We start from the raw sequence: 25,808 nt of genomic DNA, 5'->3' as shown, positions 1-25,808 counted from the left end.
CTAGCTCCTCAGATCACTGGAGAATAAGGAATAAAGACAGCAAGCCAATGCGTGATGAGGCAGGTACGTGCATCTGAGCACTTTTCATTTCCCATCTGATCTTGGAGCTTTACATAGGAGGGAGCATGGTGTCGAAGTGTAAGCTCTTCTCAGTATTGACAGCTTAAGAAAGCCGGGTACCTTCCCCCAAAGGATTTCCCACCAATATTCTGTTAAGTTTGTTCATGAGATACAGGGAAGTCGCTTTTATAAGGAATTTTTGATCTGTATCTTAGTTATTTGAAGGAGTTAAACAGAGATGCTTCCTCATGTTCCATATTAAAGTATTTATGAAAATACATACTGATATGCATTAAAAACTGTAGACAGATAACATGTGAATTCAGTGAGAGCTTCATTGTGCTAGTTTTTAGCTGAGTATCTATTGGTAGAATCTTGTCTTTTATTTTGGGGATATTCTCCTCTCCCCTCTACTGTCCTATGAGAATGGGAGCAGACATTTCTGTTGTAAAGTAGCTGCCCTGTTATTCTACTGTAGAAAGGCTTCCGACCCTGACACTGTATCCTCGTCAGCACCCACAGCATGAAGCTATTGTTTTTTTCATTACTTGATTCCCCACACCAATTTCCCCCATCTTCCTTTCTCCTTTGATTTTTGCCCTCTCATGTTCCTCACCTTATGTTCTCTCTTTTCCTGGTGATCTCCATGTGCCAGGGCTAAATAGAATCCTATGGTTAAAAATAGTTCCTGGCACTGTGATGCCTCAGAACTGGTGTCTCCAATCTCACATGTGGTTTCTGTGAGCACACTGGCAGAGCTCTAGTCTTGCTCTGAGTATCCCACTACGCTGTGCTTTTCCTTGCATTTAGTAGGAACTTAGAGGCAGCGTTTCTTTTGGGGGGTGGTTCTGCCCAATCTCCAAGGAAATTGGGAAAGGGACTGGTACTTAACTCTTGTTTAAGAAGAAAAGCTTTATTACGTCTTTCGTAAGAGCCCGAGTCCCTCCTTTGCATCCTGTCTGTGCCAGAGTCCTCCCTGTGAACCACAGGGTTTTATTTTCCTTGTGTCTCTTACCCTAAGAGAAGCCTGTGTCTGTGATGAGAAGCAATGAATGTTCAATGCAACCTCAGAGAGACCTCAGATGCCTGTGATATGCAGCAATGTATTTGGGAAAGCCTTACTATAAGCAAATGCATAGGAGAGACTGGGAGAGTTCAATGTCCTCTCTGCCTTATTTTTAATTAGAACAATTATAAATATCCTTAGTAAGCATGCCAAATGAGTAATTATTTATCAGTTTTCTTTCCTCATTTAGTGTGTATGTGAGTGTGGGTGTTATGAACACATATTCACTTTAGCTATGCTTTGAGCCCATCCTACAAATAGCTACATTCATACGAAGCCACAATGCTCGGGAGGCTGAATGATTGCCTGGTAGCACTGATCATTTCGAGGCAAAGAAAAATAAAGAAATTTCTAGTGTAAATAATACTACTTTTCTTAGGCATTCTAAAAACCCCTCATATTCAAGAGTAAATTTGCCTTGCATATGTTTGTTTCAGTTGACATGTTAAAGCACATCTGGGAATACAGTATACCATCTAATTGAGAGCCTGTGTCTAATATATGTGAGCAAGCTTCTTGAGGAAATGGAATGATGATAGAATTCCTGCTCCTGGCAGCAGAATGGCTGTCTTTTGTTCTTGTCTGTGAAGGCATAGTGTCTGACTTCACTTGATTTCCCTCTGTGCTTCCTCAGGCAGCTCACTCAATTCAGAGAAGTCAAATATGTCTTCCTTTTGGGGGTCGTAATTTGGCCAGTGGCCCACAGTGTCATTTCTCAGGTTCTGTTCAGCGAGCATTACTAAAGGATTTTCTATGACTCGGATAGCTCCACGTGATTTTTTTTTTCTTCCCTCTTCTTGACAGGTTCACGAAGCAGTCCCATGTTACAGTGAGTGCGATCAGTATTCCTGGGTTGTAGAACACTGGTCTCCATGCAAGATCAACAATGAGCTGAGATCCCCACGCTGTGGAAGAGGAACACAATCCAGAAGAATCAGGTGCGCGACCCGGAAGGGGCGGAGCATTTGTGCTCTTCATAAAAACTCCAGCGCTGGTACACGATGACATCTATGGCCTCTGTGCTCACCTTCAAGAATCCAGGGAAGCAAATGTAGCCTTCCAGCCGTGTGAACAATGGAATGGTCTCTGCAATCTACCACTCACATCTTTACTATTTCCTAATTATACGGGAACCAGTCCACGTCATAGGACAGACCACCGTCCTTCCATTGACTCCCCACCAACCACTGCTAACAAATCAGGAGGTTCTCACTGCTTTGCCATTTCTCATTTCAGCACTGTGGCTGGAACACTTGATGGCTCTTAATCTATTTGGGGATGCCATGACAAATTTAAGCCCCCCCCCCATCACTAGCCCCAGATACTAAAATTCAATGAGATCTGTGAATACATCTTAACATTAAAAGCATTTCTATAAAATAGTTGCGAATGCTAGGTCACTCTGAGCAAGTTTGTCAAAGGAACTTTTTATCCTATAGAAATAACTTGTAACCAAAGAACGATTGCGTCCCAACAAGGCATAATAACAATATATGTTATCATTTGGACAAGCAAAAGCTAGAATTCCGGTGCACCTTTAGCAGTATGTAAAATAAAAAGGAAGATTAGTGTTGTCAGTCACCCACCCGAACAGCACTGGGCATTCATTTTTCAGATGTGGAAAACCCCACTACAAAAGGCTATTCCGTGGCTGAGTGAGATAGCTGTCTGTTACGGTAACTGTTAGCAGGAAGCCGGTTGCGATGGTATGTCCCATTTACTTTTGTTGGCTTTCAGGAAGTTTCTTCATTCAGCAATTCATCCCATAATGACCACTCTAGCAGCTCCAGTGCTTCCCAAACCTCAGAAAGGCATGGGAAAGCATCAGCTGATGGCTGAAGCGTTAAGATGCCTCTCAGTAGCCCAAGCAAAACACTAGCTGAGAGCTCCGCCTCCCTTTCCTGCTCTCCACTGCTGCTCTGCTCCACGGGCGCTTTGACTCAGGTTCTAGCAGACTTTGGGCTTTCACAGTTTCTTTGTCAGAACCTCTGCCTATGATCGACTATGATCGCAGTCTCACGCAGTTGTGCCGAGCAAGTTTATATTGGAAGTTGAGGCACCCTTCTGCACTTTCTTCCTGTTCTTCTTTGAAATTTTGAAAGGTAATCTCAAGGATGATAGAAAGCTTTAAGAGTGAAAATTGCTACTGACAAAACGGTGGCATTCCGATGGAGGAAAAGGCAGGTACCTAAGACCTCTCAGCCCATGCCTTCACAGCCGGATACCATAAAACAGTACAACTAACAGATGTTGCTGTGCGGCATACTAACTCTACCCCTCCTCAAATCCATCTGTCAAAGTTCTAAACCCTGGCTCCTCATACTTGAATGGAGACAATGAGATCATGGGATAATAGGAATAAATGGGATGAGGTAGTTAGAGAGATGTGAAGCAATATGTCTGCCCTAGTGCTCCAAGTGGTGTCTGTATGAGAAGCTGAGGTGGCGAGGCTGGACATGGTGGTGTATTTGGCAGGTAGAAGCAGAAGAAACCAACATTTGAGGACATATTAAGCAACATGATGCCTTCTCTATTATGTGAAACAAGGTGGGGAGGGGGAGATAAGTACATAGATATATGCAGAGGAAAGATTACAGACATGGGAGAAAGAAGAAACCTGACAACAGTTTGTTATCAGATATCTACATTGTAGAACTAGGAGAAAATACATCAGTATGGCCTGTACTACATTCTCATGATGTTTTTCTGTTTCCTATGGTGGCCCTAGCTGACCATTGCATATCCACTGTTAATGTCTGATGCAAACATATGAAGCATTTTCTCAAGCCACATTGGACTATAAACAATTATTGATCTTAATAAGACGTAGGTAAACCAAATGAAGCATTATCTCTCCTTTCTCAAACCTCAGTGCTGGAATACCAATTCACAGTTCATTCATGGCTGTAAAATTTTCCAGTTCAACCTGTATTTATGATTCTTTGCCTCCTATGTCTCAGACATGGTACTGGGTATACGAAATAAAATGGCAAACAAACAGTATCTGTTTCCTGAGTGAAAAGTAAAACTGACACAATATAAACATATAAGTCATTGTATAATGAGATGGCTTTGCTTCAAATGCCAAGAATAAAACCTAAGTTGGTTTGGAGTTGCAGGGGTCCTGTTTTAAAGAGGCTGGAAGGAAGTGAAATCCAACTCAGTAGAATTCAGACAGGAACCTGAATAAAATGAGAAAACTGCTTGGGTGTAAAGGAGAAGTAGTATAGGAGAGATGCTCCCTGACTTGATAGAGGAATAACCAGATGTCCAACATGGCTACTGCTGGTGTGAAATCCATGTTGTGCTCTCAAGAAGGCAAAGATGGGATATTATTCTATCTATCCAAAGATGGGAGCCATAAGGCTATGGACAGTTTGGGGTGGAGGGGGTACTTGTCCAAAATAAACTACACTGGGGTATTACAGAAAAGATCCCGAAGGGTAGAGAATTTTGCATGCAAAGATGTAGGTTTGAGGTCATTGCAGAATTCCAGGTGACAGAGGCTGTCAAGTTAAATCTGGTTTAATACATTGAAGATGATGAGAATGTCAAATTTAGGATAAATTTCAAAGCTACAGGACATAGGCTATGATAATTAAATGACCACAGAAGAGGAAAGAAAGAAATATGGAGATGACTATGAACCGGCCAATCAACAGGAGGAATGGTGGTACTGTTTGTTGAATTGGGAACTGTGACAATCAGGCTTGACAGGAAAACAAGTTAGCTTTCAAATGCATTAAATTTGAGATATGATATTAACTTTCCAACTGAGCCATTATAGGCTGCTGTTCAGTGGAGAGATTAAGGTTATAAATTTCCCTGCCATTAGCTTATAAATTTGGTTTATATTGATAATGTTTTGAGCCCTGGGTAACTCCAACATTTATAAGTTAGCAAGATTCAAAGACAATGTTTCTAAAAATGAGACTGAGAAATGTCCAGGGGAAAATAGGAAAAAAACAAAGAGAATAAGAAGGTACCCAAGAGAGTTCTTAAAGAAAGGTGCTGTAATCAATTGTCTCAAATGTCACTGAGTTGGCTGAGATAAGTGTTGATCGCTGAAGTTGTTGGTGGGGAGTCTCTGAATGACTCTGATAAGAGGGCTATCAACAATGACAATGGAAACATGACCAAAGTGGTTCAAGATGTAATAGTGGAGGGGAGCAAAGGGCAGGAAGTGTTGACAGCAAACAGAGAAAATGCCCAGAAGCAGTTTTGCAGTGTTTGAGTGAAGTGAGTGATTGCCGAAGGGGAGATGGGCAAGGAAATTTATGACAGGGGCTATAATGGACTACTGCATCTCATCTGGGAACACCTTCAATTTCTGTCTTTTTAAATCTTTACTTGTGGTCCACTCAGCATCCCTAGAAATGCTTCTTCCATCATGAATGAAATAGATAATTCTAATAGCCAGTATTCTGGAGCACAGTAAGAATTCTAGTGTGGCAAAGAGAATGGTAGCCCCCAATATCCTCATTCTAATTCCTGGATTCTGATATATACTTTATGGTATGTGTTGGGTGGAAATAAGGTGAATCTTGCAGTGAGACAACAGTTCTAAACTGTCTATGAGGGCACTATTTGTTCACAAGGGACTTTAAAATGGTAGAGGGGACAAGAGTTGCCTCTGAGGCCTTAGGAGCAAAAGCCATGTCCCTCAGATAGCATCTCTGTCAAGCCCTGGCATCTGCACTCAGGCTCCAGGAAACCTATGTTGTATATCTATGTTATACAGTTGTCAGACAAGCTAAGTGAGTGGTGATGTTATTTTCAGAACGTAGACATCTACTGAAATTCCTGTTGATGTATAAGGACCTTCATTGTACTGAGAGCTCTCTAATCCAAGGGCATTTGGGAACCTTCTCTGGGTATTAAACCTTCAGTTACTTGCAGGCAGAGGAGAGGAACAGTCACTAGACTTTGTGCACTGCAGGAGGGCATCTGGGAGTCTAGACACGTCTTACACACATTTTCAAAACCTCTCTAGTGTTTTACCCCCTCTTCACTCCAACAGCCCATCCTTAAATACTTGATACTACAGATGCTAGAATCATCTGTGGGGTGTTTTTGTAATATAAATGTAGCTACTTTCACTATTATCACTTGAAGGCTTACTATTCCATGAGGCATCTAATTTGTCACAGAGATCTGGCACCATGATTCAGTAGTTGGAAGTAATGTCTTCCCATACCCTCCTCCTATGAACACAGTTTGGTCACCAGGGTCCCTAAGAGTGGGGAAGAGAGAAGAGGAAGATGAGACTACAACAGAAAATTACTCTTCTTATCATCGCCATTAATTATGCATTGGTAGCAAATACCTTTATTCCTCACTGCTTTTGTGGATTGGAAGTGAACAGAAATCAATGCCTATGTCCACTGGTTCTCACTAGCCAAAAGTCTTCAGTTCAGTTTGGGCAGTCAAGAGAAAAAGCACTTTCTAGCTTTTTCGGTTTGTCCCAGGAAAAACTCTGAAGCCATTCTGTGGGCCCTCTCTCTCCTACTGACTCCTAACCTGAGCAGAAACAGAAACCTAGATATGATGTTGCACCAGGCCTCCCTCTGCTGGAGACCTTTTCTTCCTATCTACCCACCAGGCTTTGTTACCTCCCTGTATGATATGGTTAGATTTTTATTAATTCAACTCATATAGCTCGTTGAATTTCAACATTATTTCCGGAAGTTAGTTGGATAATTAATTTCTATTTTAATGTATCAAAAGGAGTTCTTTTGGGGAAATATAGCATAATTACGGCAGGAGGCACCACAGTGCTTTAGGACATCACTCTTAAAATGCAATGCGTACTCTGATATCTGACAGTATTAGGCCAGCAAATGCCTTCTGTCAGTTCTTTCTACTCAGGCTAGTTTCAAACAGCCCCGAAGTCACAATATTTGTACCTCAGACTCCTAAGTCCTAGGGTATTAAGTATACACCAGGACATTGTTGTCATTTTCATCTTCATTAGAACAAAACACTCACAGATACAGCAGCTGTCTAATTTTCTTCTGGTTTTGTACCTCAATGACTGGTTAAGGTACTGGTACGATAGTAAGGCCTCAAAATTATTAAGTGCAGGCCATGTTTGTAATCTTTAGCATTTGAGAGATAAGGTATCAGAGTTCAAAGGCCACCCTGGAAGATCTTAGACCTTGATTCCAAAAATTAACTAAATCAATAAATATTGAGAAAAATAATTTCTGACATCTAGAAAAAGTGACCAACAGCTCATTTCTTTAATTTTTTTGGAGGCAGGGAAATTATAAATCCATTTCTGAGATACAAATATAAGTAAATGGATACATCATGGGAATATGACTGGGTAAGTTCTCAGAATACTCTGCAACTAAGCCTAAAGTCAGAAACAAAATATTTCTAATATTACTTACGCCTTATTAGTCGCTAACCATTCTTTTAAATGTAATGCCTCGTCTGACTCCACAAATTAGTATTGTTTCACATTAAACATCTATATGAAAGTATCATCATAGAGTATAGACACTTGGTGCGTGTCAGCCTTTAATAGCATATCTGTGCCACCCAAGCTCTTTTGTGTACCTATAGGACTATATACATTGTCATAGTTACTGGGTTCAGTGGAATTTAGAACAGTGGGTACAACTGTTATATGATACTCAACAGTTGAGCCATTTCTAGCTTGGTTGTATATGAATCCTGCCACTCTAAGTATTTCCAGTTTGTGGTTGGTTTGGTATGAATTATGCACATTTCTATTTAAATGCCAGATTGTGTGGAGGCAGAAACACTCAACCATTTTTTAAAATACTTTCCAACTAGCAATGGGAAGTGATTTTTTTTTTCCGGAGCTGGGGACCGAACCCAGGGCCTTGCGCTCGCTAGGCAAGCGCTCTACCACTGAGCTAAATCCCCAACCCCGGGGGAAGTGATGTATAAGTCTCTGATACTTCTGCCAAATCTTGATCTTGTCCATGTATTTCATTTAAACCATTTTCAGTAGTATATTTGATTTTCCATCATGTGGAACCAGAGCACAATGACATATGTCATTATATGTGTTTTATCTCTAAGTGGATGTTGATGCTTGGTTGATCATGCAGGTATAATATATATTCTTAGGCTTCTATGGCTATGGCAATGCTTGCACACTTCCCTTTGACTGTGGGATCTGCATCCCACATAGCTATGTGAAACTCAAATGCTTTAGATAACAACAAATTATTTTCCTGTCCCCTGTAATATGTTGTGTAAATATGCAGGTGCTTGGGGAACTTTAGGGAAAGTTTGTAAGACCCACAGAAAGTATGAAGGTTCTGGCTGAAACAATATCATCTATTCAGCATTTGGAAAAAGAAAGTTTCAAGATTTGTGAAAATTATATCCGCTTGGTACTAAACCTGGGCATATTCTAGTTCTCTGCAGAATGGGTACTGCGCAATGGTACAGCCATTACCCATATTTCTGAATTCCTTTACTTGCCCTGTCAAGTGTTATCACTCGAGAAAAGATCACTGAGTGGTGAAGATTGGGTTGTTGGCTTGTTTCCTGGTTTCTCTGGTGGTCTTAATTTAAATGTACATATCTTTATTGCCACCACTGTCTAACAGGTGTGTGAGTACTGCTGACAGAGAAGGAGGGGCAGTGGACAGGAACCTGTGCAACCAGGATGATGCTCCCCCGGAGACCCAGGCCTGTTCTCTTCTGTGTCCTAGTGAGTGCGTCATGTCTGAGTGGGGAACATGGAGCAAATGCCCACAGGTAATTTCTTTCGTTGATTGGCCGAATCATCCAGGATGTCCTTCTCTGTTGTTCTTTATAAATTACAGTGGGACTCTTCAAGGCTCTCTTCTAGTGACATGGGAAAGGAATTTTTCCCAAGAACCCACTCCTAACTTGAAGGGAAAGAAAAACAAATGAAAACTCGCAAATGAGTGTGAGTGATTTCAAAAACCATTGCCTCTTCCTAGGCATTCATGGGGAGAACGTGAACAAGGAAAATAGCCTGTAATGGTCATGCTGTGAGTCGGCTGTGCGCCATTTTTAAAGGGTCTTCTTTAGCACCAAATGACTCTCATTATAATGTCTTGGTTCTGTTCCATTTTCATCCTAGAAGTATCAATTTCCTCCTAAGCGTTCAACCCCACTGTGCAAGGCTGCCTCTATTCATGACTCTGTATTTGCCTTTTGCTGGCTTCCTAAAGATGACATATTCTTCTTCCGACGTCCCTGCTTCTTCCAGAGCAGACAAAAAATTAAGACAAACCGTTTGCCTCGTTTTTCCCTTTTCAGTAAAATGAAAACAAAACAGCACTATAAAAATATTAAATAGTATGATTAAAATAGTATTTCCAGATGGTAAACTTTGATATTTTAAACTCATATTCTTGCTTGAAGATAGGGAGACAAAAACACAAGAATGAGTTATAAATGTTGTGAAGAGAAAGCTTCAATGCATGAAATTACACCGTTTTAAACGTTCTGCTGATGAAGTGTGGAGCACACAGAGACACCTTGCTGTTACAATGCAGGGTATCTATGGCATGAGTTAATGACTCACACTTCCGGTTACTAGTTATTAATTCCTTATTAATGATTGTATCCTAAAAGTGAGTCCTGATGTGTTACTTTTATTTGCTCAGGGGTTCTGAAGGATGTACAATGTTGAGATGTCTCAGGAGTAAAGCCCGCCACTGTGATGTTCCTATATCAGCTTCTCGTTATCTATTTGTGAACAATTTAAATATACTGAAGGTTAAGATCTGAGGCCACTTAGTTTGAGGCAGGCACAGGGAAGGATTGTTGCCTTTGGTCACTTCACCAACCTGCCTACTTAAGCCCTACTCAGCTAGGCGACTGCTCAGCTGGGAGTTGGAACAAAGTTCTCCACTGAATGTGTGCTGAGCTGACAATAATTTTTTTCCGTCTGAGGAAACCAGAGATTTGCAGCTTGTAAAACTTAATTTTGGAAGAATTGCAATGTCATTGGGCTGAATGCTTTTCTTTCTTTAAAATGTACTGTTTATTTTAACAGGAAAGTGTCGTTTTTTAAAAAAGATTTATTTATATGTGATTTTTAAAAAGATTTATTTGTATGCGAGTCCACTGTCACTCTCTTCACACACGCAAGAAGAGGGCATCTCGGATCCCATTACAGATGATCATAAGCCACCATGTGGTCCCTGGGATTTGAACTCAGGACCTCTGGAAGAGTAGTTGGTCCTCTTAACCACTGAGCTATTCTCCAGCTCCTCATGGGAAAGTGTCTTAACTGTCTGCATAATATTTGCATGACTAGATACATATGTCCCCATATTAACATGGATATTAACAAGGACTTTATTAATATCCATATGGAAAAATGCAGAGCCTGAGGAAGTTTAAGTAAATGTAGAGGTCATGACCTTCCTTGCATGTTCTAATTTACTCACAGAAGATGCCAAAAAGTTCGAAGTGTTTTGCTATGAAATCTTGCTCTCAGGTCAAACCATTTGGTGAGGGGTCTAAATCCTCTGTTGCAGGAATAGTTCTAAAGTTGCTCCGCATTTGTTTCCTTGGGACAGCTATTGTCTCTAACATTGTCCAAGTGCTATCTGGTTTGGGGGGGTTAGAAAGTAGAGATGGAGAAAATAATTTAACGTCCTTTCATGAGTCTTGAAGACGATATAGACAATTGCTTGCTTGTCAGTGTGAAATGAGAAGGCTGCTCCTTTAAAAGCATCTGCCGTGTTACCTAATGATAGCAATAAGAACCTTGACACCAGCAATAATAACGTTGAGCAGCCCCACGTGAACATCACTGTGACGAACATATATAGCGCTGTTTCATAACATCAGCGCTAGGATGTCAGATCCTTGTTGGCGCCCTGACCACTGGGACCATATCTTCTCTCATGCAGCAAGCTAATCTCACTGTAAACAGAGGCTTCGGATGGGAATGGTAATCAGGACTCAGAGCTGACTACTTATCCGATAGCTAAGCGTATTGCACAGTTGTATCAAGTTGTCAGATCCTTGCATAATGTCCCAGCACCCTCAGAGCTAATCAGTGCTGGTGATGGAGATGAGCGTTGCAAAGACAGGAAGCTGGATCATTGTGCCTAAAGTTTAATTAGCATTTTGATGCACATTTCCTGAGGAAGAGGAAACTATTATTTCATAATTATCCCCCGTACCATGTGTTGATTTAATGGGTCTATTCACTAAATTCTCCTTAATTGTCAGCAGTGTGACATACATTAATGGAACAAATTCCTTATTCTTCCTACTTTTTCCTTCTACCAACGTAAAAATGGCATCTCTCCATCTTCAAGTATGATGTTGGCATGGTGATTAACATTCCGGGTTACAAGGTCCTTGTCAGGGCATGGGGACCATGGCAGCTATTGTGCAAGGATATTTAGACTCGAAATGACATGTATGCAATTAGGGTGTTTGCAATAAAGAGTCAGTAGTAGAAGAGGAAGAACAGAAGCCTATAGTTTACCCTTTGTGTTTATTGTAACATGGATGGGAAACCAGAGGCCCGCAATGGGACATTTCTAAGCTCTGTAGAAATCTCTCTTCCTCCACACAACTAAGTTCCCATTCAATCTTGTAAAAATAAAAGGACATTTGCTTCCTGAAATATGGCCATTGTTTTATTTAATCAAAGTCCCCCCAAAATAAGGCATTGGAGAGTTAATGACTTGGCTACTGACTACCTTGCTCATTGCAAAGCAATTAGGAGAACAAAGCATGGGAAAAGGGTTGCAGTGAGGCAAGGAAAACCAAATCAGTCCAAGGCAGAATCAGTAACAAATGAGGGCCCATATGTTTTACTATTCTCTGAGCTTGTGAGATGTTTGGTTCCCGTGACACATGTATATCATTTCTTCTTTAATACAACTGGCTCTCTTTTCTACAGTGCTTTAATTTGAAAAGGATGCTTCCATGATTGTGCTTGTTCACAGAAAAGCTTTCCCAGTAGGGCTGACCCTGGAAAAGGCATTTAGGTATCATCACTTTGCCTCTCTATGGTTTCCTTTTAAAGTATTTTTTTTTATTTCTTGAAATTAAATATTACATTTTCTCCATTTCTCTTTTCACCCCATCCCTACACACACACACACACACACACACACACACACACACACCAGTTTGCTCTCAAATTCATGGCCCCTATTTCTTTTTATTGTTGATATATATAATATATATAGCATATATATCATGTTCATAATCATATATATCATATATTGTATGTATCATATATAGTATATATCATATATGATACATAAGATAACCTGTTTGTATATGATTCCATGGCTAACCACTTGGTACTAGATAGTGCAGGATAGTGCACTTTGTGTGCTGTGCCCTGGAGAAGACACATTATTTTCTGTCATTATCCCTTAGTTAGCTGTAGTCCTTTGTCTAAGGTTAAGACCCCACATGATTTCCCCTTCCACATTAGCATGTTTGCTGGTGTCATCTGTCTTCAGGTCTTATTTTGGCAGACATACCAAAGCAACTTCATGGATAGAGCTCCTCCGGCATTTCTAGGACACCAAATTTCAAAGCAAACTTATCATTCCTCTGGTTCTTGAAAATTCTTCCACTCCCTCGTCTGTCATTGTTTCTGAGCTTCAGGTGCAAGAGCTGTGTTGTAGGTGAATCTGCTAGGCTGGGCACTGTTGTTGTAATAATATATAAATAGAAAAGAGTATAGTTGTCTTTTTCCCCCCCGCTAGGTCCGCACTGCGGTGTCCCAAGATATCTGCTAGATATCTTGGCGGAAACACATCCCAGCCGCACACTTTCCTACACTCAAACCCTCACATACAAGAACACACAACACAATAATCTTTGACCCAATTGGTAAGATATAGTTGCCCACTTAAACATACAAAGCCCGGTACCATCCATCCCTTAGGAACATTGATAACAACCTGTAAATATACAGAGCAGAATCTTAACATCACCTGCCATGGCTTCTCCCCCTCTCCTCTTCCAATATCTCCTTCTCCCCTAGTTTCCTCTAGTCTCCTCCTCCTCCTTCAAACTTCTCTCCTGTCCATCCTTCCTTCTCCTCCAATGACAGGCCTCCTTCTATCCTATACCTGCCCTTCACCTGTACTTTACAAATTCAATGGAGAGGTGGTTCTGGTCAAGTCACCTGAGTTCTGAGTATGTGCCAAGGCAGCTGTCCTTGGGGCAGTGGAATTAACATCAAAATACAGATAACTTCAGGGCAAACCACAACAGGGCACCCTCACAGGTCACTTGTACGGAGCATTTTGATCAGTTGTGGTTTTCTGTAATGGTCTCCATCTATTGTCAGGAGACATCGATTTGATGGGGAGGAAGGTCTTTTATGTGTGTATAACAAGTATATGTATTTTTTAAGTTCATATAGTCAAACAAATGTATATGTATATACTTTCTCTTTAGTTATTACACATTTTCCCTTTTAGCTAATTCAATTTTCTCCTTTTCCTGATCCTATATCCCTCCTGAATAGGCTTAGAATCCCATAGTTTTCAAACTGGTTTATAAATTTCTTTATTCGTCTATCTTATATACTTGGAACTATTCAGATAGCGATTTTATTTATACTACGAATCTCTGCAGAAGTTTTCCACGGGGTGATACAGATTTTCTATTTAGGGATGCCCTTGGCAGTTTGCCAAAGGAATCTTTAAGAAATAAATATTGACATGAGAAAGTAAAGGTCTCGCTGATGGATGGTTATCAACCTGAATCATTTTCTGCAGAGGCAAGACTGAAAAGTTCCTCGAGAAATCTGGCTTAGGCTTAGCAAACCTGAGTGAACTTTAATTGATCTCCCTCTAGCTGGGTACCAGAACGGGGTTAGATGCACATAGATATACAGACGTCTCCTTCCCTCAGCCAGTGGGAAACAGATGGTCACTGCAGAGTAGTTCGCAAGACTCATGATCAAAGACTAACATCTGAGTGTTGTCACCAGGATGACCTCCAACGAATGTCACAGGGGAAGGTTTGCAGAGAAACTGCACTGGGCATTAGTGTAATGGAATTGGAATTTTACCAGTGACTTAATACTGTGCATAATGTACCTCCTTTCTATCCTTCCTCTCTTTCTCTGACCCTGCAAAAGTGCCTCATCCTCCAGTGCCAGCCAGTGCTTCCTTCATATAGGCTCTGCTTAGAAGACACGGAGAAATGGGTGCCCAATTTCTGAGAACTGATTCATTTCTTTTATAGCCCCAGTGCTCTGACGGGAATTGGGGAAAGTCTGTGGGCCTTGATGTTTCTTTAGAGATGAATGGCACTTAGCAGCACTTCTGCAAGCTGCTTTTGGGGGAGTATATTGTCCCAATGGCTAGTGTTCCAAGCACTTTCTCGGCCTCTCCTAACCTTCTTTAACAAGAGGTGATGGTCTCTGGAGTACATGTTTCATGACCAAGATCCTCGGGGAGTCCATTTTTCCTTTGTCTCAAAGCTAGGGGAGAATAGTGGTCATATCCTATCATCTCAACTGTGAATTCTGAGTTCTTCTCAATTGACATTGATACTCAACCAAAGGCAACAGGTCTGGGGTTGGTGGAGGTTTCTTTTTGCTTCAATGCACTGAGGTTTAATATCACGTAATGGTTTCCAGGGCCAATTGGGAAGAGTGTTCCCACTGAATCTAACTCACTCCATTCACTGGAGCAGAAAAACAAGAACTCAGTAAAAACATTTTATATCAGCTTCTGTTTTTAAGTTTAATATAACTGTTACTTTCTTTAATACAGTCTGATCACTTTGATTCTCAATATCATTAACTTGGAATATAGATATAGACAAGGGCTATATATTCTCAAATATCTCTCTCTCTCTCTCTCCCTCCCTCCCTCCCTCTCTCTTCCTTTTCTCCTTTTCTCCTCTACGTCTTCATTTACTATGGCTCCATCCATCCATCCATCCATCCATCCATCCATCCATCTCCCCAGAACAACAGCAAGCATGGAATTTATATTTTCTTGAAGTACTTAGCATGAACTGTGATGAGTATTTATGATGTATTTTATACCATTTTACAAGTTTTTATAGCAACGGTTTTAGAAGACACTCCCTTTATTGAAAGCACATTGCAATTTAAAATAGAACACTTGGTTTTCTAAAACTTGTTTTAGTATCTGCATTATGTAATTGAAATGGGACCCTTTGGTGGTGTATTTCTCTAAGTGACTTGATTTAATTTCTCCTCCTGGGCTTTGATGTTATAAATTTGGCACCTTGGTGCTGTATAATACACTGCATTTTCACATGCTTGAGACAGGAAGTGGAGCTCGGAGACTGTGATGCTTCATGGGAAACCCAGAAGCTTTGATGGGGGATGGGCATCATTTCCAGAGTTGCTCTCAAGCTGATCAGTCTAGACAAGACTGCAGTCTCCTCTGAGCTTACTATGCAGAATTATTTCTGATACATGTTTAAAATCCCCTGGAAAATGCTCTCTCTCTCTCTCTCTCTCTCTCTCTCTCTCTCTCTCTCTCTCTCTCTTTCTCTCTCTTTCTGTGTGTGTGTGTGTGTGTGTCTAGAGGCGTTAGCTTTCCTTTAGTCTCGCAAGATTTTTCTCTGTATTATCTCAAGTTTTATCAGGAGTTTGTTTTAGTGATTTAATCTTCAATGAAGCTAATTTTTAGATTCTTGTTTTCTAATATATTAAGTTCTTTCCTATTTTCCTTGGGTATCAATGTATATATTTCCTAAGTAAAATATGGTGCTTTTGAAATGCATTCACAGTATAGTGATGAAGAGCTTTTAAGGTTTAGATTTACCTGTGACAGTATTTGATTGAGCATGGCAGCCCCAGCTGGATGAGTTAGGTCTGATCCTGACCTGTAATTGGATGTTCAGTGCTAAAACTGTTGCAAAGCCCTCTAACATCCTTTCCTGAACAGTTTTACGAAGTGGAGGTCAGTTTTAAAATTTCAAATAAGCATAATAATATACTAATATAATAATATTTGTTTACTTTTTAATATATACAAAGATCTAGATGTTGACAGATAGAAGATAGGTAGGTAGGTAGATAGATAGATAGATAGATAGATAGATAGATAGATAGATAGATAGATAGACAGACAGGTAGATGGGGGTTGTGCCTATGCATTTTTATAAAAGATTGCTGCTTGATTCAATTTTGATAAGGTGTGCAGTTTCTGGCCAAAATTATTGTTTTTGTGAGGGTACATTTATATTGAAATTCTCAACTCCATTTATTATATTTTCAATATCTTTGAGTCATTATTTGCCATTAGTAAATTGAGAAGTTATAGTCGCCTGCCGTCTATGAGGGAACACCATTACATTTATGTTTCCATAACACTCCTCCTGCTATTGGGACAGGCCACCTGTTGCCATGCTATTTAACACAATGAAGTTGGCGAATGCTGGCCTCTGCAATGCTTTGCTGAGAGTTTTTACATCAGAACTTTCTCTTAGACTCACCAGATAAATGGTGTCATTTTCTTTCTTCTTCCTGTTCGTGTGTTTTTCTGTTTTTTCACCTTATTTCTTTTTTTTTCCCCTCTGACTTTCTTCTAAGGAGACCATATTATGTTCTCAACTGGTTTAATGCAGTAATGATTATCTTCATTTCCATAAAAATGTAGGATATAGATTCTACACACATAGTTCTCTGCATACAAATGTGATAGACTTTGAATTAGGAACAAAATCATGAATTATGAATTAACGCCCCAATGTACCTCATTTCCCTTCTACCCCAAACTTCGTATCTTTATGAATGGAACCTGTAATTAGGGACATAAATAGTTATATTTTCACCTTCTGTTTTACATAATAATTCATATTTACCAATCTGTTTAGAAAATGCTCATCTAGTCTCCATTTTTAGACTATTTTTGTTCGTAGGGGTGAGATATTCATTATCATGTATATTGTGCTTATGAACATCCACTCTAAGCAAGCTGGAATAACGCCTTCAATATATGTTTATTTGGCTGTGACAAATCTCAAGTTCAAACGCTGTAGTGTATCTGAAGACCATGACTTTAATTCTGAAATCACAGCTCACACTGTGGGGTGCATCTTTCTCCAGATTCATTTCTCTGCTACTGAATATGCTAAGGTTTATGGTTTTATAAACATGTTATGATTTTAATCCCAGGAAATTTTAAGCTTTTGAATGTTTGTGCTTTATATGTATCTTATTAGCTATCAAACATAAAAAAAAACATAAGCCAGTTTCTGCTCCCTCCAGCATCTTTGATGTGACTTTTCAGTTTCCACGCACAGTTTCTCACCCACACTTAGCCATTATTCTTACTTCTGCACCCATGAAATTTGCCTGCTTTGAACTTCCTGTTACGTTATGCACCCTTTAATGTTGGCTTCATTAGTTAACATTGTATCTTCGTGTTTTTACACTTAAGGAATCACACCGTTCTTTTATGTTTCACTTCTTTGGTTTAACAGTGTTTATGAGATTTATGACTGTTGTTGGAAGGTCAATAAATTGTCCTTTTGGTGACCGAGTGGGGAGCACAGCAACATCTCTTCGTGTGTTTCTCATTGAAGGACACCTGTGTCCTCTTTAGTCTGGGAGTATGGCTGCAATGGTCACACTGAGTGTAATGTAAGGGTTCAAAGCTGTGCAACCATTTCTCGTTAGCCCATATTCAGTGAGTGGGATAGCCTTGCCAGAGGACAGGTACACATTTATTAAAAGGACTCATCAAGCAGCATTAAATAGCTCATTTTAAAAGTGATTTCTGGAGTAATTTATTTTATTTTTAATAACTCGATTTTTTGTTGATTAAAGAAATTTTGCACACATTGTGGGTATGACCTCTATATCAGATAATACATATTTTAACAATGTATTTAGCAGGCTTTAGCTTTTCTTACTTTCAACACTATGTTTTGCTTTGTTTTGTTAGACAATATTAGTTTTATTGACGCCAAATGTTCTGTTTTACTTTATACTGAATATAAACTTTGTGTGAAGAAGTATTTTCCTAACCTTAGGCCATAAAAACATCATCATTCCATGTTTCTTTAAGTTTTGTAGGGTGGGTTTACATATTCAGACCTGTGGTTCAAGTCATGTACTCATTTGTGTTCAGTGTGTGTATACTGTGTGTGCGCATGTATGTGTATGTGTGTCTTTATTTGTGTCTATGTGTGTGTGCATGTATGAGTATGCCTGTGCATGTCTATATGTGTGTGTCTGTGTGTGTGTACCTATGTGTATGTGTGTGTGTGCATACGTGCGTGCATGCGCACATGTGTGTTTATGTGTATATATGTGTTTATACTGGTTAAGTTCTTCCACAATATCTTGAGCTAATAATCCACTGTGAATTATGTATATAGGAAATGTTCACAATGCCCAGATAAAACATGGACAGAGATAAATTAGGAAGAAATGAAATGAAGTCAAAATTTCAGATAAGTCCTAGATGGACTGTGATCCTGACAGCATCTCAGAGCTATCATCACACCACAGAATTCTACCTCCTAGGGGGAAAGTCAGCTGACTCCTGTAGCACTTGATTGGTCATGACCATGCTGAGGTAGCTGGTAAATCTAGTAAGTACTTTCAAATATACTCTGAAGGATGGGATTAGCTCCTGTGGCAATCACTGGACAGACTTGGGCACAGGTCAGCAGCAACAAGTCAGGCAGAGATGCACAAAAGATGCTCAGAACTGTGGAAGCATCCGAAGGCTCTGGCGAGCCTCCAAGCATATCTTCCATAGGTTCATGACTCCATGCTCTCAAACAGCCATTTTCTCTAGCACCATTTGACAGGATCCTCCAATTACAATGCTACCTTCAGGGACTATCAACGGAGTACTTAGAAATGGACTCTTCTTAATCCATTGATTGATTACTCATCCATACTAATATGACACTGCTTTAATCACTGGAGACTCAGAGTGTCTCAAAAGCCAATGATCGGAATTATCCATTTTTTTAATTCTTCAAATGTATCATAACTATTATGTATCTGCATTTCAGAGAAATTTTAGAGTTGATGTGGTAATGTTTTACAATAAATTATTGAGTTTTAATGGATAGCACATAGAGTCTATAGATCAATGTTGACAAGACTACTATCTTATAAATAGCACACGGTGTGGAATGCTGTTGCCAGGGTCTTTTAGCAGTACTTTGTAGCTTTCACTACAGAGGCCGTGTATCTTCTAATTTATTACTGTGTTTGCATGTTTTTAATATTGCTGCAGGTAAAATTGCATTGCTATTTTCATTTCCTCATTGTGGACGCATACCGTGCAGGCATTCAATTGACTTTAAAGCACTAACCTTATATATCACCATTGTGTTAGATTTACTAATGCAAAAATTATACTGCGGGAACATCTTTCCAGCCTTTCAGATGGACTCATTCCTTTGTGATATTTCACAATGCTAATGTGTACCTGGCCTTGAAAGTCAAACCTTCTCTTTGCTCTACTTCTGCTTCACCTATCAATCTCGACATGGCTGTCTGTTGTTACAAAACACATGAAAATGATTTCTCTTCATTGTATTTCCATCTTTCAAAGCCTCTCCACTCTCCCCGTGTCTTCTTGCAGTCAGTAATGCCAAAATGCCCAATGTCCATCACATTTTTAGCATATGGACAACTAGGCACCTAAAGGTAAATGTTTTCCCAAGGAGGCAGGAATGGGAGACACACGCAAAAATGTATTCCTGGTTTTCTGCAATTTGACTGTTTTGTTTATGCAACTCTTAGTCAAGTTCTGTTTAGGTTCAAACTTTTCGACTATACATCTCAGAAGTTTAATTCCTCGTTTACTATGCTGAACCTTAAGTTTGGGGAATACTCAATTATCATTTTGAATAGAAAATAAACTTGAGTTGTTTGGGGGATATTATTTATTAAATTAATTACTCATCCTTAAATAATTGGTATCTCAATGAAGAAAATGCAAATCGTGCAAAGGAGCAGAGAGGAGGCCCAACAGGTTACCGAGTTATAAAGAAAACAATAAAATACTTTAGAGATGCCCGAAGATACCTGACCAACAGCTGTTACCTTGCAAGAATAGAGAACACACAGGAAATCAGCACAGCCCAACCCCAGAGGCAGCCTGGGATTGTCTCACCAGTGAAGAGTACAGCTCTTAATAAGCAGCCAAAATCACTTACATTGGAACAGATAACAAAGACCTCGAATGGCAGATTAAAGAATCATTTTCGTGTTGTCAGTATAAAGATGTTGCATGTGTTTTGAAATCATCAGTGAGCTTTGTAAAAATTTCTATTAAAGGTTTTCAATTACACTTCACTTAGATTGCTCCTGAAACGAAAATGTTATAATCGTGGGTAAGCATCCTCTGATCAAATACCAAGCAATTATATCTGTGGCTTATCATACACAGAAGTAAAATGACTTCAATCAAATTAACCAGCGCACGAATTGAATTAATGCAAAAGTGGTGCTAGGAGTCCCAATGTGAATCAGTAAATACTTTATTTTTCTTTATTTTTGTCTTTTATTTTTGATAGAATCTCATTCTGTAGCCCAGGCTAGCCTAGAAACAAGTATGTAGACCAGGCTGGCCTCATAGTCAGGGAATACTATTTCAACTTCTTGAATGCTATAACTGTAGCAGTGATCCACTACCCAGGACTTATTTTTCTTTCTTCTCTTCTCCAGCTCCCCCTTCTCTTCACCATCCTTCTCCTTTCTTCTTCTTCAAGGTTCTGATTACTGGGGTCTAATGACAGTGAATTGTTCAGCACCATTGCTTTTTTGTGACTGTACCCTTCAAGTTACTTTCAAGGATTTCTCATGAGGTCCTGAAAGAAAATAACTACATATCAGTTGGGGCTGCTAAATGCTTTGCTGTAAATAATGGGATATTAGGACATAGTGGCTGTTAATTCACTAATATTTCAGAAATATTTATCATATTTTATGATATGTGTGATAGTTTGTGATGTCTGACTTAAAAATAACATTTCCGGTTTCTTTACTCTTGAGAAATAGCATGCTGCTACATTATTATAATAAAAAATGATTGTAGCTATGGATAATCGAACTGGGTATGAAAATAGTTCAGAACTATCTTGTTATAATGAAATTAAGAATCATAAGATTCCTCCTATATTGTCAAAGCCCTATATAACTGAGTTAGGATTTCTTCATTCCTATGTCCATCAGGGCAGAGGGCAGGCCCTGGCTATCTGAACTCGATGTCAGACTCTCTTACCCAAAAGGTTCAATGAGCCAGACAACTCAGGCTCTTCTTCAGAACAGCGTCTGCTGTGCAGGTAGCAAGACTCACCTGAATGTGATACCAAGAGCCAGCATGCAGAGCCCTGAAAATATTGCAGGAACCTCTGTCCAAGAGAACATATAGCCAGCAACTGGAGGCTCCCGGGACAAAGGACAAGCAGATAGTAAAATGTCTGGTTCCACATATGATTCTCTTTGGGAAAACACAGTCATCTGAATGTGTAGAAAGGAAATATATTCTACACAGTAGCCTGGGGGAAGATTGGAAAGGACTCACAGTTTTGTTGCTTCTAATTTAATCTAATTGAGCTTACACTGTTTACTATTAAGATATGAACCACTAGAATCACAGCCTGGTGGGACAGCATATGGCTATGATTCCCATGCAGGCAAGTTCAAAGCACAGTTATTTAGTGCTTTCTACTTACGGGGTTCCTGGGATGTGTGGACAACGGAGCACAAAAACCGACTGGTTCTTTAGCTTGGAGGTCCCTTCCCACTTCCCTCCATCGCTCATCCACTTACTCTCTTTCCTTAGTGTGTCAGTTATTTTCTCACCCAAAGGTTGACAGATATAATGAGACTCAGTTCCAAGGGGATTCAACCCAGCCCATCAGGAGAGTCATAGCAGCAAAAGCTGGCCCCCAGTCAGGAATCAGAGTAGACAGGAAGTGGAACTGGCATTGAAAACCTCAAAGCCTGTCTCCAGTGATTTACTTCCTCCAGTGAGCTTCCTTCTCCTAGTGTCCCACAGCTTCCCCAAAGAGTACCACCAGAAGAAGACCAGATATTCAAAATTCAAGCCTGTGTAGGGGACCAGTCTCCCCCTCCAGTCCTTTCTAAAAACTGCTTGCTCTCTTTCATAGGAACCTATAGTTTCGGAGGAGCACAGATAAGTAGTTTTATAACAATGTCCCAAAGCCAAGAACGTGATTATTTTTTATCCTGAGGGCCAGCAGAATGCACATTTGTTCAATGGTACTACTGAGCCAGCTTTTTCAGAATAGCCTACTTGTTAGTGCCTCAAAAGTTTGAATCAGGCCCTGCATCTATAGCTGAAAAATCTACAGAATAAGATCCAGGCTAAAGCGCAGCCTCCTCCTCACGCTTCTGCAAAGCCTTCATGCTTCCGCAAGGAAGATGTGCTCTCCATCACTCGGGTTCTTTATCATTCAGGACGCAGTCTTCAGCCATGTGCCTCAGACCCTTCCCCCAGCCCAGAGAGCTGCTAGTGAACATTTACATTGGCTTGTACAGTAAGTGGGGATGGAAGCATTTATTAGACAGTTACAACTGTTCCAAACCCACTAGAGACACTTTAGTTTAAGGGCGGCACATTTCCCTGTAAATGGCTTGTTGTGAATAATGCAAATGTGCAGCCCTGAGAATAAATTAAATACATTTCCAGACACTGTGAATGCTCTAGAACGGTCCTTCTGTAAATCACTTGAATAGCATTTATAGATTACTCTACTCTGTCTGGGCCAAGCTTGTAAATATCTGTCTAACTCATAACCCTGTGATTTGCAACCCTCTAAAGAAAACCTTACAGAATGCTCTCCTGTTCCTTCCCTCTCCCTCTCTTCATAGAATTTTGACAAGTATCTAGCTAAAGAAAAAAAATTTTTGAATGTTTCTATAAAGCAGTACTTCCTTAATAAAAGCTACATAATTCAGTGTATAACATGAAAGGCTCAACCAAACCCAGAAAGCATATGGCATACTCTCAGTGCACATGGCTGCCTTACCCTCCAAGCATTTTTCTTTCTTCTTTCTGCCAAGCTGTCATTGGAACACCCAGAAATTTCCACCAGGCTTTGGCAACAGAGAGTGACAATGTCCCAATGCTCTCGGCTTCCTGATTGGTCTTTGTATTCTCCTCTAACTGTCCTTTCTCCCCTTATGCTGCTTTCTTTGCCTTCCTCTCATTCACATACACACACAGCTATGCCAGTCCCCTACAGACACACACACACACACACACACACACACACACACACACACACACACACACACACACCACTTGTTTTTCAGGAATCAGCATGGGCACATTTTGCTCTCCAATTGCTATCCATTTCACTAGGTGTAAGTCTTCGTCAGAGGCAAGGTGAGCATTCAATTTTGAAAGAATCTCAATGATGAGTTTCAATGTGTCTTTTAAATCAAAAGTCATGTCTTCTGCTCTGCCCAAGAATACATATATTATTTCATTTAATGCTCAACCCAAGGCATGTTTAGTTCCTTTCTTTATTGGTACATAAAGGGAAGGACACAGAAGCAAAATAACAAATCCAAGAGGATACTGTAAGCTTCAGATCCAATATTTGAAATTAAGTCTAATTCAAAAGCATACATCTGTGTTCCCTCACATTCACCTGTTCGCAAATGTAGCAAGCGATTATAATTTGATGCAAACTCTCCCTTTCTATGCAATTGAGTGCTCTGAAATTCACACCTGTTAGATGGGTTTTGGTTTCAAACCCTGTAGAGGGCTGCTCCCTCCTAAGTATAGTGGTCTGATTATTTGGAGCTTCTTGCTTTAGAGAACACTCATTTTAAGCTTCTTGAGGAAAAACCATTCCAATACTCTTCCATGCTGTTTCTGGGCTACATGGATAGGAAGGAGAGAAGGCTTGTTGTACTGGCAGGGGCGGTGGAGGTGGGTCGGGGAGGTGGCTCCAGGCGCTTCTCATACCATGAGATCCTGCTTCTGCTGGCATCTCTCTGTAGGGTTAGATTTTTTTGAAACCTACTTTAGAAAGGGTTTGGAAATTCTATACTCCCTTCTAGTAAACAACCAAAGGTAGGGGAGAAAGATAGTTAATAGGACAAGGGAGATGTAGACCTGTTTAGAAGTTGTAATTTGGGGACAATTCTGATCTTCAATGTTAGGATAGCAGCAGTCCAGTCTAGAACACCATACATGAATCAGTAGCTGAAGTAGTCTCAGAAGAAATCATGAGACTCTGCCAAATTGGCACAAGTTCACAGGAGTGGCAAGAAGATGCTGAAATACCATGACTTTTGGTGCATTTTGCTCTGTGAAGTCACAAGAGAAGATCGGGGAAGACCAGCAAAGCACTGCAAGGAGAACCAATGCAAGAGCACCCTTCCCTGTCTGTTGGGTTTACTTATATTCTTTCCAAACAGCATGAGTCCCCTCAAGTGTCTGCTTCAGCAAAATATCCTCTCACATGTCTGCTTCAGCAAAACATCCTCTAATAAGACAGATTCCAGAAAAACACTGCGTGACACAACTGAGTCTCCAAAGAAACTAGAAATTTCTGCATCATCACCCCTTTAGATAGATCCCAATGTCTCATCATCTCTACTTAGTGCCCCACTAATTTCTATTCATTTGTGGTGGTGTTTTATTGACTTGCTCTGACCTCTGTATAAATACGAGTCGATCCTATGTGCCTCTGAGGCTTCGTTCAGGTGGTGCTTTCCTGAGCTGTAGCCCAAAGCTTAATCCTCACCAACCTGCACTTTCCCAAGGGCAACCTGGGAAATGTCACTTCATAACTGTAGAAGGACTTGTGCTATTCAACATGGCCCCACACTTGTCTCACTCCATCTCCATATCCTTGGTGACAGTGCAGAGTGCTTAGGAGTGAAGTAACTGAGACTAGGGGGGAGAGAAGAGAGACAGAGACAGAACACGAGCTTAGAAGGCAGGAGCACCTGGCTTCTGTCCCTAGTACCAGAGAGAAAGAAAGGTAATTCAGATGCAAAGAATTCCTAGAGAGAGGAAACTTATTTGTCTGTCTGTATGTCTGTCTGTCTGTCTGTTAGTTTTTAAGATATAGATAGTTGTGAATGATCACTTTGAAACCACAGTATGCTAAGGCTTTATCTTTGAATCTGCAACTTTTGTAGCAAACTTTGGACATATAAACATCTACGTCATTAAACACTGTACTTCAAAGAGTCGAGTCTCCTATTTAGTAAGACTGCAGCCTGAAAACTCAGTATCTATAATTTTTAATAATGAAGTGATCACAATTAACGCAGAGCAGGTGCTTTGAGGCAGTGCTGAATGTGGTACTTGGCATCCATGAAGACAGTGGGAGAGGATGTCTTGATTCTGTGTGTCTTCTGTTTATTACACTAAATGGCATTGACAGGTTAGGCTGACACTATAAGAGCTCAGTTTATAAAATAGGATATAACACCTACTCTTAGTGCCCAGTCTTATTACATCTTGTTTTGCCATGGTTAGTTGATATTCCTTGGAGTGTGTTCTTTTCTGAAGGGAAACAGAGGAGCAGTGGATGTGGGGGAAACAGAAGGAGGTAGAGGGAGGAGCGGAGGGAGGGAAACATAAAGTCAGAATGTATTGTATGATAAAAGGGGAAAACAGGTATGATTTTACTTGAAATTGTATTAGTATTATAGAGTGTTTGTAGCCATGCGTGGTAACATACACCTATAATGTCAAGGCTTGGGTGACTG

At 40.1% G+C, this 25,808-nt stretch overlaps 1 protein-coding gene across 1 annotated transcript in view; it reads left to right on the top strand.

Annotated features, from left to right (window-relative positions):
• The window catches only part of LOC116911550 (thrombospondin type-1 domain-containing protein 7B), an 852,321-nt gene that overhangs the window by 775,655 nt on the left and 50,858 nt on the right, over positions 1-25,808 (top strand). The window contains exons 17-18 of the mRNA XM_032915540.1: positions 1,931-2,064; positions 8,719-8,869. Coding sequence (XP_032771431.1) covers positions 1,931-2,064; positions 8,719-8,869 — 285 coding nt within the window. The remainder of the gene's footprint in view (positions 1-1,930; positions 2,065-8,718; positions 8,870-25,808) is intronic.

Source organism: Rattus rattus, chromosome 10 (assembly GCF_011064425.1).
Source record: "Rattus rattus isolate New Zealand chromosome 10, Rrattus_CSIRO_v1, whole genome shotgun sequence".
Lineage (NCBI taxonomy): Eukaryota > Metazoa > Chordata > Mammalia > Rodentia > Muridae > Rattus > Rattus rattus.
This window is presented reverse-complemented; position numbering and strand designations above follow the sequence as displayed.